The sequence below is a fragment of the Saimiri boliviensis genome, chromosome 17 (genome assembly GCF_048565385.1).
Source record: "Saimiri boliviensis isolate mSaiBol1 chromosome 17, mSaiBol1.pri, whole genome shotgun sequence".
Taxonomy (NCBI): Eukaryota; Metazoa; Chordata; class Mammalia; order Primates; family Cebidae; genus Saimiri; species Saimiri boliviensis.
The window spans coordinates 52945683-52963450 of record NC_133465.1 but is presented as its reverse complement, the minus strand read 5'-3'; the positions used below and the strand labels follow the sequence as shown (position 1 = coordinate 52963450).

General features: G+C 51.1%; 1 protein-coding gene across 1 annotated transcript in view; it reads right to left on the bottom strand.

The window, feature by feature from the left end:
• The window catches only part of MRC2 (mannose receptor C-type 2), a 58817-nt gene extending 41473 nt beyond the window's left edge, over nt 1-17344 (bottom strand). Inside the window, exon 1 of the mRNA XM_003942427.4 lies at nt 17078-17344. Within this exon, the coding sequence (XP_003942476.3) occupies nt 17078-17195 (118 nt within the window). The 5' untranslated portion in view covers nt 17196-17344. The remainder of the gene's footprint in view (nt 1-17077) is intronic.
• Between the last annotated feature and the right edge of the window lie 424 nt (nt 17345-17768).

The window sequence follows — 17768 nt, the reverse complement described above, 5'->3', positions numbered from 1 at the left end:
TGCAGTGAGCCGAGATCACGCCATTGCACTCCAACCTGAGCAGCAGAGAGACTCCGTCTCCAAAAACAACAACAAACAACTTTGTATCAGTGGGGTGGGGTCTGCTGCCCTGCAGACATGAGTGTGTCAAATGACACTGACATGCTGCATAGGTGACATGAGACATGGTTGAAACAGCACAATATGACTGAGAAATCAAGGCACACTTCCTAATGAGCTGCTGCTCCACCCATTGACAATTCCCTGGTCTCCTGACGTGGCAACATTCAAGGATGACTTGTTTGGTTCAAAAAGCAAAGCATAGCACTTTTTTTTTTTTTTTTTTTTTTTTTTTTTTTTTTGAGTCTGGTGTGCAGTGATGAGATCTTGGCTCACTGCAACCTCTGCCTCCCAGATTCAAGGGATTCTCCTGCCTCAGCCACCCAAGTAGCTAGGATTACAGGTGCCCGCCACCATGCCTGGCAAATTTTTTGTACTTTTAGTAGAGATGGGGTTTCTCCATGTTGGCCAGGTTGGTCTTGAACTCCTGACCTCAGGTGATCCACCCGCCTCAGCCTCCCAAAGTGCTGGGATTACAGGCATGAGCCACTGTGCCCAAACGGCACTCTTTAAAGTCAAGTGAATTCAGAATCGTTCTTGCTTGGGAGCCTTCAAGATCTCCCTTTAAAACTCTAGCCAAAGATTAAACACTTGCCAACTTCTGCAATGAAAGATCAGCCGGGCCTGGCCCCCACCTCCAGGAGGCACCATGGTGGAGGGTTTGGAAGGGCAGCTCTAGAATCTGGACCTACCCAGGTTCACATCTCTGCTTGAACCCTTTGGCCCTGGGACTGGCTGCCTCACTTTCACGAGCCTCGATTTGGGGAGGACAAGAATAAGACCTGTCTCGTGGGTTTCGGTGAGGACAAAGGGAGAGAAGGCTTCCTGTCCCTCTGTACCGGGGGAGTGCGCAGTTCTGATATTTAAGTAAGAGCCTCTGCCCAGATTTGGGCAGCAAGCTCAAGAATCTGTTTGTGTTTCACAGCACAGAGCCTGGGAACCAGGCTTAGCAGACACTGCAATCTGGATAAGAAGAAACGATAAGAGGAAATAAGGCCAAGGACTCCAGTGTGTAAGCTGCTCTTCAGAAGAAGGAAAAGAAAAATAAACCCACGGTCCAGATGCAGTCCTCCCCTGGCCCCAATTCCCATGGGTGCCCAGTCCCTTGCAACCACCATTTGTCTCTGCCTTTGAACTTCTGGACCCCTCCTCAGCTCTCCCGGAAGGGAGATACAAGGAGAAGAGGAGGGCGTGTCAGGAGAAAGCGGAGGGTTCTCTGGAAAGGCCGGGGCAGATTGGGTGTGCGCTCCTTCAGCCACATTCCAGTTTTGCAGAAATAAACTCCAAGGGCAGCTGTGAAGGGAAAATGAGGTCACTCACAACGAAGCTGGAAGGGAAAGTGTGGAGAGAAGTGGGGCAGCGCCCACACCCTTTGGCCCGGCAGACACTGGGACAGGAGTCGTCAGCCTGGGCCCTCACCGGGACCCTCATGCAGTCACGCAACCTCCGTCTCCCAGGTTCAAGCGATTCTCCTGCCTCAGCCTCCTGAGGAGCTGGGACCACAGGCACCAGCCACCACACCCAGCTAATTTTTTTATTTTTAGTGGAGACGGGGTTTCTCCATGTTGGTCAGGCTGGTCTTGAACTCCTGAGCTCAAGTGCCTCGGCCTCCCAAAGTGCCAGGATTACAGGTGTGAGCCACTGCACCCGTCCAGAAGTTCATCTTCTATTGCTGATTTTTTAAAAAAGCCAAACTGAATACATAGTATGACTTCATTTTAATTTTCTTTTAAATCAAGTAATGTCTAGAAAGACCGTTTTGCATTCTTGTTCTTAAACTCGGGTGTTGAAATCACCTGGGGAGCCTATTTACAAGCCGGTGTGTGGACCCTAGGGCGTGGCTGCTGAATTAGAATCTTGGAGGGACGGAATATCCTGATTATAAACAAGAGTCCCAGTCAATCCGGGGGCACACCACGCTTCCAGAACAACCGTACCGTACCCAGGTGTTAACAGTGGTTACGGCTGACTTATGAGACAGCTGTTGATTTTTATTTTGTTCTCTTTGTATATTCTACAATTAATGTGCCTGGTAATTAAAAAGAGAGAACACCTGTGTGCATCTGCCCTTTATTTCAAACTTAACCTTGCGGGAAGGGACTTGAACTCACATATGCAGAGACCCACGCTAAACCCAGCACATTTGGAGAGGGTGAGTGAAGGGGTAAACCAAACAAGATGCTCCTGGGAGAGCCTCCAGATGGGCGAGACTGACCTGCCGGTCCTGGTGCCAAGGAGCAGACACTGCTGACAACCAAGAAGTGGGTGCCTTCGGAGGCATCAAGTTGACTCAGGTCAAGCCACCTTTTCACCCTGACTGGAACCCACATCAGACTTCAGGTCTGAGCAAGGAGACCAGTGTGTTACGATGCACACGGCGACACTAGCTGTGACAATGAGCAATGACCTGGCCGGTGTGGTGGCATCACACCTATCTATAATCCCAGCACTTTGGGGCTGAGGCCAGAGGATTGCTTGAGCCCAGGAGTTCAAGGCCAGCTTGGGCAACACAGTGAGACCCTGTCTCTTAAAAACATGAGAGAGAGGTGGCGTAAATGGCCAACAGGGGATAGGTAAGTTATGGTCCATTCACACAACTGAATCCTATGTAGCCAATAGAAGTTTGGGCAGAAATACACTGACATATTGCTGAATGAAAGAAGAACATTATGAAACAACATGAAAACATATCTATAAAGTTTTATACAGGGAAAGCCAGGCACAGTGGCTTATGTCTGTAATCCCAGCATTTTGGGAGGCTGAGACAAGTAGATTGAGCTCAATTTAAGACCAGTCTGGGCAACATGGCAAAACCCCATCTCTACATAAAATACAGGGAAAAAAATCAACTGTGGTTGGTGGTGCACACCTATGGTCCTGCTTACTCAGGAGGCCGAGATGGGAGGCTGCAATGAAGCAAGATCATGCCACTGCACTCCAGCCTGGGCAACAGAGCAAGACTCCATCTCAAAAAATATATATACACACACACATATATATTTATATATAAAAATGTGTGTGTGTATATATATATATTTTTAAAGATGGATTTATATAATGTTTATAGGGGGCCATGCAAAGGAACCAGATCTGGATTGCATTCCTTGCTCATGTGTCCTGTCTCTTAGCCTCTCGGGCTCAATTTCCTTATCTGTGAAATGGAGGAATGTGAAGGTTTAAAATATGGGCTATATGGAATTATCTGATGCCGACCATGGCTTACTTTATGTAAATGTAAATTTACTTTACTTGCTTTATGTAAATTTACTATCAGTAAGTGATAATGGGGTCTCCATTTCTCATTTGTTACACAAACAATGTTATATGGACACGTTACAGTTTTTAAAAAGAAGGAAGCTTTCCAAAGGCCAATCCCCTAACTTGCTGGCACCTTTCTGACTTCCATTGGGGCCTCGTACCAGGTAAAGTTACTTCATGTTTATAGAATTTTGTGTCCTGTTGTTTTCCAAAAAGCAAAAGTGTATGACAGCATTTGAGCCCTCCACCCTTGCCCCTTCTGCTAACACTCGGCTTATAAGTCACAGAGACAAACTGGAGAAAACTCGTGGTGGGGCTATTAATGGAGAGCGTGCCAGGCGGTTCCCTGCAGACACAGAACCAGCTCCTGCCGGTGCTTCTCAGAATCTCTCCAAGGCTGCCCCTCGCCTAAGTCCCAAAGAAGGATCTGTGGGCTATGCTGAAAAACACCACCAGAGGGCCCCCTTACCCTCCCAGGGAGGCTCTGACTGGCTGTGAGGAGTCACATGCTCATCCTCAGACCAATTACAGGACAGTACTGGGAAGAGGACGCAGGGGCTGCTGGGATCACGTGCCTGATCACAGGCAAAAGATGTCAGCTGACACTCCAAGGCCCAAGATACCAATGTCGTTATTTTTTACTTTTTTTTTGTAGAGATGGGGTCTTGCTATGTTGTCCAAGGTGGTCTTCAACTCCTGGCCTCTCAAAGTGCTGGGATTACAGGTGTGAGCCATGGCACCCAACCTCCAGATGTGTTTTTTTTTATTTTTCCAGATGGAGTCTCCTATTGCCCAGGCTGGAGTGCCCTGGCAGAATCTCTGCCCACTGCAACCCCTGCCTTCTGGGTTCAAGTGATTCTCCTGCCTCAGCCTCCTGAGTAGCTGGGATTATAGGCACCCACCTATACTTTTTGTATTTTTAGTAGAGAGAGGGTTTCACCATGTTGGCCTGACTGGTCTTGAACTCCTGACCTCAAGTGATTCACTTACCTGGGCCTCCCAAAGTGCTGGGATTACAGACAGGAGCCACCACACCCAGCCTCCAGACATCTTTAAAACAGACACATTTCATCTACAATTACCCCTGTTAAATAATAGATTGTGTAGTACATAGTATAGTAGATAAAAGAACCTCTTTTAATTTTGTTGTGATTTTTCTAATTTTATCTATACATCCAAAATATTTCTATTCATATATATACACACATGTAACACATGTATATATACATAAATATATATGCACACATCCACACACAAACATTTTTGGATCTTGTTTCATTCAATATTTCAGCAAAAGGATTTTTCTGTGTCCTTAAAAATATTTGTAAAACCCATTTTAATGGCTGTATATTATTCCATGATATAGTGTCACATTTCAATTCATTTCATAGCTATGACTTTAACTTATAAATAGAATTTCCTAATTATAATGTTATGTTGAACACATTATTATATCAGTCTTTCCTGGCACTGTTGTAAGAGGTGAAACTGTTTTGCCAGTGATTTTAAACATTTTCCGTCGGCTTATTAGACAGTGACATTTCCTCTTGGTGAACTCTGTTCAGATCTATAGTCTTTTCTATTTTGATCTTAGTTGCCTTAAAACTATTGCAGGTTCTTGCATTTTTCTCATGGTTTTATATGAGCTAGCTGCTGTGTTGTTACAGATCTCTTCCTATTTGTTCTTTTTAAACTTCTTTTGAAACCCTCCTGGTCGCTGAGTACCTTTCTCCCACATTAAAGGTAACCACTCTCCTGACTGCAAACAGCACAGATGAGTTGTGTCTTTTATTTTGGTGTTTTCTTTTCTTTTTTTGAGACTGAGTTTCATTCCTGTTACTCAGGCTGGAGTGCAATGGTGGGATCTCAGCTCACTGCAACCTCCACGTCCCAGGTTCAAGCGATTCTCTTGCCTTAGCTTCCTCAGTAGCTGAGATTACAGGTGCCCGCCACTACGCCTGGCTAATTTTTGTATTTTTAGAAGAGATGGGGTTTCACCACATTGGCCAGGCTGGTCAAAATCCTGACCTCAGGTGATCCACTCACCTTGACCTCCCAAAGTGCTGGGATTACAGGCATGAGCCACTGCGACCAGCTATTTTGGTGTTTTCTATACATTAGGTCATATGGTATGAAGCAGCGTCTGGCTCAGTTTATTTGTGAACTTCATCGCTATGGCATGCAGCTGGAGCTTGTTCATTCTCATCGCTAATATTCAACTTTGTGAAGCTGCCACCATTCATCCATTCTATTGTTGATGGCCATTTAAGTAGTTTTCAGTTTGGCACTGGTTTTTAGCTTTTGGCTATTATGAATAATGCTACTATGAACAACTTTTTTTTAATAACTACAGTTAAAATTCCTTAGGTTCTGTATAAAAATACAAAGGGGACGCCAGGAGCAGTGGTTCACGCCTGTAATCTCAGCACTTTGGCGAGCCGAGGCAGGTATATCACTTTAGCTCAGGGGTTCACAACCAGCCTGGCCAACGTGGTGAAACTCCATCTCTACTAAAAATGCAAAAATTAACCAGGCATGGTGGAATGCGCCTGTAATCCCAGCTACTCAGGAGGCTGAGGCAGGAGAATCGCTTGAACTCAGGAGGGCAGAGGTTGCAGAGAGCCAAGATCACACCACTGCACTCCAGCCTGGGCAACAGAGCAAGACTCCGTCTAAAAATATATATATACAAAAATTAGCCGGGCATGATGGCAGGAAGCTGTAATTCCAGCTACTTGGGAGGTTGAGGCAGAATAATTGCTTCCACCTGGGAGGTGGAGGCTGCAGTGAGCCGAGATCATACTGCTGCACTCCAGCCTGGGTGCCGGTGAGACTCCGTCTCAGAAAAAAGGGAAAAGGTGCCTTTTTAGTGGCTAGATCTGGTAGATACCAGCTGAAACAAATGGTCAAAGTTAGCATAAGGGAACAAAGTGACACTGGTGTGAAAGAATAGAAGGACACAACATTACCCATGAGTTCCCTTTCCAAAAACGTTTAACATGAATCCAGGAACAAGTAAACAATCAGACAAATTTAGACTGTGGGACATTTTACAAAACTACTTGCCTGGGATCCTCACAAATGCAAATGCCGTTAAAGACAAAGGCCAAGCAACTATTCCAGATTAAAGGAGATTGAAGAGAAATGACATCTAATTGAATTCTGAATTTTAAAAGGACATTATTGGGACAAATGGAGAAATCCTAACATGAACTGCATATGAGAAAAAAAATTGAATCCAATCTATTCTTGGGTGTGATTGTGGGATTATGTTTACACAGTATCATGTCTTGTTTTTAGTGGTTACATGCTGAAGTATTTAGGTGTGAAATATCATGTTACGACTAACCTTTATTTTATTTATTTATATATTTATTTATTTTTGAGATGCAGTCTCACTCTGTCACCCAGGCTGCAGTGCAGTGGTGTAACCTCGGCTCACTGCAACCCCCGCCTCCTGGATTCAAGCGATTCTCCTGCCTCAGCCCTCCGAGTAGCTGGTACTACAGCCATGTGCCACCACACCAGGGTTAATTTTTTATATTTTTAGTAGAGATGGGGTTTCACCATGTTGGCCAGGCTGGTCTCAAAATTCTGACCTCGTGATCTGCCCATCTCAGCCTCCCAAAGTGCTGGGATTACAAGCGTGAGCCACCACGCCCAGCCCCCAGTCTCTTAAAAACACTTACAAGAACAATTTTTTTTTCTCTTTGACATTAGTATTTCATAAATTACCAAAAGTAAAATTATGACATCAAAGGATAGGAAGTCTTACATATCCAGTTTCTTACATATTGTCTGAAAGATTGAATCCTGAAAAACAACCAATTTACAGTGCCCAGGTCAGATACATTGGCTTCTTCACAGCCCTACCAAGACTAGATTTTCTGTTTTTGCTAGTTTAATTATGTAGTTAAAGAAAGCTAATTTATTTCATTTCTAGTGATCCTTGCACTTTAAATTTTCATTTATTTATTTATTTGAGACGGAGTCTCACTCTGTTGCCCAGGCTGGAGTGCAGTGGCACCATCTCGCCTCACCACAACTCTGCCTCCCAGGTTCAAATGATCCTCCTGTCTCAGCCCCCCGAGTGGTTAGGATTACAGGCATGTGCCATCATGCCTGGCTACTTTTTTGTATTTTTAGTAGAGATGAGGTTTCATCACGTTGGCCAGGCTGGTCTTGAACTCCTAACCTCAGGCAATCTGCCCACCTCAGCCTCCCAAAGTGCCTGGATTACAGACGTGAGCCGCTGCGCTCAGCCAATCCTTGAACTTTCCATGTGACAGCTTGCTATCTGAATTTCCTCCAATGTGACCAATATAAACTATAAACTGAAATTAAAATTTCTAATTGTAATCCAGGGGTCCTTATAACATTTATTTTTGTTTTGTTTTGCTTTTGAGAGAGTCCCACTTTGTCACTTAGGCTGGAGTGCAGTAGCATGATCTCAGCTCGCTGCAACCTCCGCCTGCAGGGTTCAAGCGATTCTCCTGCCTCAAGCTCTGGAGTAGCTGGGATTAGAGGTGCCCGCCACCACCTCCAGCTAATTTTTTTTTTTTTTTTTTTTTTTTCCGAGACAGAGTTTCACTCCCATCCAGGTTGGAGTGCAGTGGTGTGATCTCAGCTCACTGCAACCTCTGCCTCTCAGGTTCAAGCGATTCTCCTGCTTCAGCCTCCTGAGCAACTGGGATTACAGGTGCATGCCACCAAACCGGGCTGATTTTTGTATTTTTAGTAGAGATGGGATTTCACCTTGGTCAGGCTGGTCTCGAACTCCTGACCTCGTGATCCACTTACCTCAGCCTCCCAAAATGCTGGGATTACAGGCGTGAGCCACCACGCCCGGCCATCCTCTTAACATTTAAAAGTAAAAATTCCTTTTCCAATTAGTTTTTTCTGGTGTGTCTCATGTTATGTTCTTATAATAGTTAAGATCCACTTCTGGAATTTTTTCCTAGCACACTGGACTTTTTTCTGTTTAATTCAATACCATATATTTTTCATGACTGGACATCACGTAAAATTCTAGAAGGATAACTCATTATTTTTCTATTTAAAAAAAAAAGTTCTTTGGAACATTTGTCTGCTTTCTTTTTTCTTTTTCAGCAAATCTTTACTAAATAATACCAAATGCCAGGCTCACAATTGCTCCCGCCTGTAATCCCAACACCTTGGGAGGCTGAGGTGGGAGAAGCCCTTGAGCCCAGGAGTTTGAGACCAGCCTGGGCAACACAGAAAGACCCCCCCCCGTCCCCACTAAAAATAGTAGCAACAAAGCCAGGCGCGGTGGCTCACGCCTGTAATCCCAGCACTCTGGAAGGCCAAGGCGGGAGGATCATGAGATCAGGAGTTCGAGACCAGCTTGGCCAATGTTGTGAAACCCCATCTCTACTAAAAATACAAAAAAATAGCCAGGCATGGTGGCACATGCCTCTATTCCCAGCTACTCGGGAGGCTGAGGTAGAATTGCTTGAATCCGGGAGGCAGAAGTTGCAGTGAGCCGAGACTGCGACACAGCACTCCAGCCTGGGCAACAAAGCGAGATTCCGTCTCAAAAAAAAACAACAAAAAACAACAAAACAGTAGCAACAAAATAGAGTGGTGCCACCTGTCATCCTAGCTTCTTGGGAAGCTAAAGCAGAAGATTCACTTCAGCCCGGGAGACTGAGGCTCCCGTGAGCCGTGACTGTGCCATGGCACTCCAGCCTGGGCAACAGAGCAAGACCCTGTTTCAAACAAACAAACAAAAACAAATGTCACCGTGTCCAAGGCACTGTGCTAGAACCTGTGCAGCGACACAAAGGCCCTGCTCTGGAGGTGTTTGATGGGCCACAGCAGTCAAACGCTACAGCAGCTGTGGAGAGAAAGCCTCCTTACAGCTGAGGACAATCAAGGCCATGATACTCAGAGACAGCCTTCTAGGAAGTTGCTGCTCCTGGCAGGGAAAAAAGCCTGAGCAGGGCTGGGCACCGTGGCTCACGCCTGTAATCCCAACACTTTGGGAGGCTCAGATGGGTGAATCACCTGAGGTCAGGAGTCCAAGACCAGCCTGACAAACATGGAGAAACCCCATCTCTACTAAAAATACAAAATTAGCCGGGTGTGGTGGCGCATGCCTGTAATCCCAGCTACTCGGGAGGCTGAGGCAGAATCCTTTGAACCTGGGAGGCGGAGATTGCAGTGAGCCAAGATTATGCCATTGCACTCCAGCCTGGGCAACAAGAGCAAAACTCTGTCTCAAAAAAAAAAAAAAAAAAAAGCCTGAGCAGAGTTCTGGTTGGGCAGCACTGAGAGCTGTGGGTAACGGCAAGGAGCTCAGCTTGACTTGTACAAGGGCTGAGAACCTGACCATGGAAGGCCAGGAATTCTTTTTTTTTTTTTTTTTTTTTTTTTTCTTTGGAGACAGTCTTGCTCTGTCACGAAGGCTGGAGTGCAGCCGCATGATCTCGGCTCACTACAATCTCTGCCTCCCAGGTTCAAGCAATTCTCCTGCCTCAGCCTTCCAAGTAGCTGGAATTACAGGCACCTGCCACCATGCCCAGCTAAGTTTGGTATTTTTAGTAGAGTCGGGGTTTCACTATGTTGGCCAGGCTGGACTCAAACTTCTGACCTCAGGTGATCCACCCGCCTCTGCCTCCCAAAGTGCTGGGATTACAGGCATACACCACCACACCCGTCTAATTTTTGTATTTTTAGTAGAGACACGGTTTCATCATTTTGTATTTATGTATTTTTAGTAGAGACAGGGGTTTTACCATTTTGGCCAGGCTGGTCTTAAACTCCTGACCTCAGGTGACCCGCCTGCCTCATGAATCTTTGTTGGGAAGATTACCCATAGAATCTACTAGTAGTAGGCTGTGACTTGTGCTAATCCACCCCTTGTGTAGCATGCAATCAAGAAGTAACAATTATCATAAACAGCTGAGCCTCCCAAGCTGCTGCTCTGCCTATGGAGTATTTAAAGTAGCCTTTACTTTCCTAATGAACTTGGTTCCACTTTAACTTACGGATTCACCACAAATTCCTACGTGAGTTCCCTCTCTTGAGGTCTGGCTTGGACCCCTTTTCTGGAAAGTTGTAGTTAGAATTTTTTTTGAGACAGGGTCTCACTCTGTCACCCAAGCTGAATGCAATGATGTGATCACGGCTCACTACAGCCTCAACCTCCTGTGCTCTAGCGATCCTTCCGTCTCAGCCTCCCCAGTCGCTGGGGCAACAGACATGAGCCAGGACACGCAGCTAATTGTGCTTTTTGCTTGTTTGTTTCTGTAGTGACTGGGTTTCGCCATGTTGCCCAAGCTGGTCTTGAACTCCTGGGCTCAAGCAACCTTCCCTCTCGGCCTCCCAACGTGCTGGGAATGATAGGCACAGGCCACTGTGTCCAGCAGCATTTTGTATATTGAAGACTGTGTTTTATCATATTTGGGAACCTTGATAGTCATGTTTTTTGTTTTTGTTTTTGTTTTTTTTTTTTTGAGATGGAGTCTTGCTCTGTTGTCTAGGCTAGAATGCAATGGTGTGATCTTGGCTCACTACAGCCTCTGCCTCCCAGGTTCAAGCAATTCTCCTGCCTCAGCCTCCCGAGTAGCTGGAATTACAGGTGCCCACCACCACGCCCAGCTAATTTTTTGGTATTTTTAATAGAGATGGGGTTTCACTCTGTTGGCCAGGATGGTCTCGAACTCCTGACCTTGTGATCTGCCCGCCTTGGCCTCCCAAAGTGCTGGGATTACAGGCGTGAGCCACCATGCCCAGTCCTAATTTTTGAATTTTTAGTAGAGATGGGGTTTCACCATGTTGGTCAGACTGATCATGAATTCCTGACTTCAAGCAATCCACCCGCCTCAGCCTTGCAAAGTGCTGGGATTACAGGTGTGAGCCACCCAACCCAGGCTTTCTCTTCTTAATAATAAAAATCGCAATAATTTAGTATTATTTAAGAAATTATTAGGCCGGGCGCAGTGGCTCAAGCCTGTAATCCCAGCACTTTGGGAGGCCGAGGCGGGTGGATCACAAGGTCGAGAGATCGAGACCATCTTGGTCAACATGGTGAAACCCCGTCTCTACTAAAAATACAAAAAATTAGCTGGGCATGGTGGCACGTGCCTGTAATCCGAGCTACTCAGGAGGCTGAGGCAGGAGAATTGCCTGAACCCAGGAGGCGGAGGTTGCAGTGAGCCGAGATCACGCCACTGCACTCCAGCCTGGGTAACAAGAGCGAAACTCCGTCTCAAAAAAAAAAAAAAAAAAGAAAGAAATTATTCTGGGCCGGGCGTGGTGGCTCACACCTGTAATACCAGCACTTTGGGAGGCCAAGGCGGGCGGATCACGAGGTCAAGAGATCGAGACCATCCTGGTCAACATGGTGAAATCCCGTCTCTACTAAAAATGCAAAAAACCAGCTGGGCATGGTGGGGCGTGCCTGTAATCCCAGCTTCTCAGGAGGCTGAGGCAGGAGAATTGCCTGAACCCAGGAGGCGGAGGTTGCGGTGAGCCGAGATCGCGCCATTGCACTCCAGCCTGGGTAACAAGAGCGTAACTCCGTCTCAAAAAAAAAAAAAAAGAAATAATTCTGTGCCCAGTTGTGTACCAGGCACGTATCTCATACGTTCATTATCTCATTTGTATGTAATTCTTTTGATATCTCTACAAGAGGTATTGATTTTTCCCATCTTATAAACGAAGACACTTGAGCCTCTGCCTGAGGTCACATAGCTGGTGAGTGCCATTAATCCTGGTCCCACCGCTCCCGTCCCTATGTACATTTCCAGAAGACTGAGGGGAGGAAACACTGCCAGCCATGCCCACACTCCTGCCTCGTCTATAGGAGGGAGGAGCCACTGCCCAGCCCCACACCAGCTGCCTTCAGGGAAGGCTGGGGAAGGCTGGCTGTAGTGTTCCCTACATGTGTCCTTCCAAGGTGGTCCCTGGAAAGGAGATTAACAGAGCAGCTACCCATCCGATCTGGGATCTGTCACTGTGAGCCATGTCTCTGTGCTTGTCTCCCATCAGCCCAAGTGAGCCCAAGAGCCTGGGACCAGGCCCCTCAGTGTCCTCCTGGAATCTCGAAGGAAGGGTCACTGGAAATGGGGAAGAAGATGGGAGGGGAGGGCACACCAGGCAAAGGGATCACATGTGGGCAAAGGCCTGGAGGTGGGGAGGCTTGGGGGGTACTGAGCAGCACCGGCCAGGGAGGACTGAGCAGCACCGGCCAGGGAGGACGACAGAACAGAGGCATGGGGGGCGGGGAAAGTAGGAAGAAGGTGGCCCCTCCTCTAGCAACAAACCAGAGCTGTGGAAGGCAGAATGCACAGTTGGAGAAAGAGAAATGAGGGAAGGGGAGGCCAAGGCGGGCAGAGCACAGGTGGAAGGGGTCCAAGAGGTGAGAGTCCAAAGCCAAGAGGCGGGGGCGCGGCGGGGGGGCAGGGCGAAGGGCAGGAAAGGAACCAATGGTGGAATTTCATGAGGGGCCACAGTGTGGTTTAGGGGGTCAACCCAATCTGTTTCCTAAGGGGCTGCAGCTGGAGGACCCAGCAGTCCCCCAGTGACTGCAGGTGCCACTGGACAGCCTTCATCCAGCCTGCCGTTTACTGGCCTAACCCCTAGCTGAGGCATGACGGGGGTCTGCAGTGCCAGGGTGAGCTCCAGGAGAATGTCACACTCCACGGGCCCACCATGCCCAGATTCACAGGACCCTAAACAGGAAGACACGCTTCCTCTCAGCAGTGCTCAGGCCTTCCAAGTCCAGGGACTCCCATTGGAGACATAGTGGGGACATCTCAAATAAAGAACAGGGTAGTCTTCTCTGCTCTCAGCTCTGCAGGGGCTCAGTAGACCCCCCTGAATGAATGAATGAATGAACAACCACGTGAATCCTGACTGCAGAGAAGCTGGGGTGCCAGGCTGGGGCACCTTGAATCCCTCACTTATCAATGCCGTCTTGGAGAGGACTCCTCAGAAATCCTAAGGACACTGAAGGCAGCTCAGTCCAGGCCTCCTGGTCCTGCAAAGAAGTGGGCGAGCCAAGTGCCCAGATGGCTGACGTGTGACAGAGGGCTGCCAGTCCCACCTCCTCCTCAGGAGTCCTCCCGGTGGGACATGTTGAGAGGCATCCTAGAGGGCTTGGAGTTAAGGGAGCGGAGGGAACCCATAAGGCAGAATTTCCCAGGCTCTCCTAACACACACACCCCGACAGTGCTTCATGTGATGGAGACGCTGCATGGTACTAGAGCCTCCAGGCTCCGTAACCACACCTGGGTTCGAACCTCACTGCTCCCACTTTCTAGTGTACTGAGTGTCGTGGCACAGTCTTGAGTGACTGCCTTAACATCTCTAATGTTTTCACTCCAGGTGTGTGCAAAGGGGACACCTGCTCAGAGATGGGAGGTGCTGAAGAGCTGCTGCTGGCCCAGCACCCAGCACGGCGCCCACCAATCGCACAGTGCAGCCGTGGCTGCTGTCACGCATTCCCTCCGGGGCTGTGGACGATGCAACAGGACTCATCCTCCATGCTTCAATTGATGGGAACTCAAATGAGTATCTGCCTGAGAACTGCACAGCACTTCTGAAATCACCTCATTGGGCCAAGTCATGGCGCCCTGTTCACATCAGAAAGCCAGGATGTCTCTGGTGGCCAAAACCTGGGCTTCCTCCTCCCCTCCGTGTACCCTCACCTTGCCCAGGTGAACTCAGAAGGGAGCCAGGATCCCAGCACCAGCCACAGCTCGGTTGGGCACCTCTCGGGCCCTGATGGCTCACAGAAAGCCAGAGGGTTAGAGCAAGGAACACTGAGTTTTGCGTGAGGAAGCAGTAAGGCATTTCTGAACCCCATGACTCAGCAGACGCTGGGCCGGAAGCATGGGAGCTGGTCTGGCTGACTGTGGTCAGAGCCCCAAGTACCTGAATCCTCATTCCCTGTCCTTCAGGCGGCAGCGTCCTTCCCCACAGGAAGATTTTCCAAGGTCTCCTCACCCCACAACCTTGAGACTTACCCCTGGAGCTTCCAGAAGCCCCTTTCCCAGCAAACAGCCCCTCATTCCTCTGCTCAGAAACTTCCAGGGGTCCCCTGGGATTCCCCACAGCCAGCGTGCAGGACCCTTCCCCATTCCGGTCTCCCAGGGACCGCTTCCACTTGGCCTTCTCCCCGGCCTGGCCAGCAAGCTTCCATGTCATCCTCAAAAGGGCCCAGCCTGGCATCCCCCGCCTGCCTCTTTCCAGAGGGCCCCGGGTCTCTCCTGCCTCCAACCTCCAGACAGGAAGCGTCCACACCCAGCCTTTCACTTACTAGGGGTGTGACCAAGGTAAATGACGAGACCCCTCTTAGCCTCCATTTCCTCATCTGCAAAATGGTCCAACAATAATGAGCTCCTTGGGTTGCTATCAGAATGAAACGGGAACCTGCACGTGCAGCGTTTAGCGTGGCTCCAGGCAGGCAGGCATCCCACAATGGTATCCTGCACCCCCCCGTTCAGCGTCCCCGCGTTTCATCCTCCCACTGTTCCCAGAGGATGCACCTTATACTCTCCCCTAGCTAGCTTCCCTCGTCCCCAAGTACTTGGCTCAAGGCTGGGCAAACTGAATGCTCCAGAAACGCAGTAATATGGCAGTCAACAAAGAGGACCCCTTCCAGTGACAGGCTCCGTGGGCCACTCCTCAGAGGTGGCGTAAAGATGGATTCCATCATCATGCACCAAGAAGGCACTGCCACCTCGCTGCCCTGCCCCGTGCTCTGGGCCCACAGGGCTCCCCCCATGGGGTCAGAAAACTGCTCACACGCAGCCCCTGCCCTGCCTGGCATAAGCCTCACCCCAGCAGCACTGGCCTGCCACACCCTACCTCCCACCTGCATTTCCTGAGGCCATCTGGTCCCTGGTGCTGAGGAATTCCTCCCAATGACAACGTCATTCACCAGGTACTAGGGCCTGCCAGCTCTTTCGGCAAGGTATTCAGCCCAGAGGCTCTGAAGGCGCTTCCCAGGGGAGGCCCAAGTGGCAGCTGGCAGGGCGGGAGCAGGTACACTCTGGGCAGAGGGCGCAGTTCCGAGGGAAGGACCTGCCACAGCTCCACCCTCCTGCTCAGCTGCTGCTGGGAGCCTCTGCCTGCCACCCAGATCCAGGCCTCCTCAGGGTGTGGTGCATACAGTGCCACAGGGAAGGGGACCCTGTGAGGCTACCATCCTTGGACACGGCCCCAGGGAGGGCCGGGCACAGAGACCAGCAGGAGAGGGGACACTCCAGGCGTCCTTGTCCTCCCTGACCGGGCCTCTCACCAGGCACTTCCAGGCCCCTCTTTGAAAAGCTCCACGGGGAAAGGCCGAGTCAGCACTCTGGCCACAACTCTCTCCCAGGGCCTGGCTTTAAAGTGTGCTCCGGGGCTCTGGGAATGGGCCTCCTCCCCACCCCTCCCCCCTGCCTGCCTCCTGAGGCCCTGCACAGAGGAGCAGACGAAGGCAGGAGTTCGAGGAGACCGGGGACCCGCCTGCGAGGCTGCCCTGCGGTGGGTTAGGGGGTTACCGGCCTGGTTTGCGTCTGTCCGACATTCAATGCCAAGTCGGCCCAAATTGCTCCGGGGGCTCTGGTTGGTGTGAATGTGGGTCACCGAGGCCCCCACCGTTCCCATCTGGCAGATACGTGTCTTGTGCCTACGTCACACCAGGCCAACCAGCAAGCACGGGCCAGGCTGGAGGCCCCAGACTCTCCATGGGGCTGTCTGGTCCTCGCACAAAACTGCAGACACTGCACGGACTGTCCCCATCCCCCAATTAAACAGCCAGGAGGATCAAGCTGGGCCAGCACGGGGCTGTAATCACCACCCTCCTCGGCGATTCTCGCGTTCACCCCAGACACCCCCGCTCCACTCCCCCAGTAACTGGATCTTTCCTTTTAACTCTCGGATTCTTGGCCAGGGATCTGTCTGTCCCCACACTTCACCGTTACCCCTGAATAAGGGGCAGGAAGAGAAGGGCGCAGTTTCGGGGTTTTCCGATTTTTGTTTTCTGTTGTTTGGGTTTTGGTTTTTGCATCTTTAGCAGCTCTTCTGTCGCTCTCTGGAGGGCCACCAGGGTGCCCAGAGCTGCCCACGCTACACAGCATCACAGCACGGCAGCGCCCAGCCCGCCGCTGCGTCCCGGTGGCAGAAGCCTCCTCACAGGACTGCTGAGCTCACGCGGGGCGGATGCCGCATGCCACAGCCTCCTTGAAGACTAAGTGTGGAAAAGAAAATATCAACGCCCACGAGATGCGGGGGCCGGGGGGACGGTGGGGGAAAGCGAACCCTCGCGGACAGTTGGAAAGCCTTCCTAACGCATCAGTCCTGGGACAGAGCCAGGAGCCCGGGCTCTCCGGGCGCGCCCCGCAGGTCTCCCTGCCAAGGACCGGCCGGCGCCGGGTGGTCCCGGAGAGCCGAGCGCGGGGTTCCTCGCGAGCCCACCCGCTTCCTCCGAGGCTGCTGGAGTGCCCCCGGCTCCCCTCCCCCGACGCCCGCCACATCTGTTTCCACTCAGGTCCTCCCCCACCTCCAGGCGCGCTCCTCCTCCCCTCTCCTCCCCCGCTTTCAGAAAAGCGGAGATGAGTTTTAAAAACCCAGTCACACACACACGCACACGCACACACGCTTCTAGAGAAAAGGGGGGAAAAGGAGGGAAAAAGTCGAGAGCGGCCCGCGCCCCGGCGCTCCCCCCGCCCGGGCCCCGAAGTTGGCCAAGTTGGCAGCTCCTTACCCGGGAGGGCGGCGTTCCCGGGGGCGCCAGGGCGGCCGAGGTGCAGGCCCCCGAGGAGCAGGACGCAGCGCAGCAGGTGACGAGGCCAGGACGCGGGGGCTGGCCGGCCGGGCCCCATCCCGGGGCGCGGCGCTCAGCGGACGCGGGAACCGAGGGCGCACGGGCACGACTCGCGGTGGCAGCCCCGGGGCTCGGCTGTGGTGACCGCCCACAAGGGGCTCGCGTCCTCCTCTGGGTCGGGACGAAGTGATGCCTCCCGGGGAGGAGGAGGGAGGAGGCAGGCCGGGCGGAGGGAGGGCGGGGGGAGGAGCGCAGACCCGGGGAGGAGGGTTTGAGGGGCAGAGGGGAAGGGAAGCGGGCAGCGTGGGAGGGGAAGGGGAGGAGGCGCGAGCGGCGCGGGGCTGAGGCTGGGGCTGGGGCCGGGGCAGGGGCGAGAGTGTCGGGAGGGAGAGAAAGGGGTGTCGGGAGAGGAGGATAAGCCGAATCCAGGAGGACGCCGGCGCGCGCCCTTTCTCTTGCTGCCCTGTTTCCCAATCTCTCCCCGCCTCGCCTTCCCTCTCTCCTGTCCCGGCCAGGAGCCCCAGACGCTGCGTCACAACTCCCCGGCTGGCGCGGGCGGGGAAGCAACTGCAAAACTTTCCGCAAACTTCACGGCGTGGTGGGACCTGGGCTGCGAGGTCTGGCTGGCCCG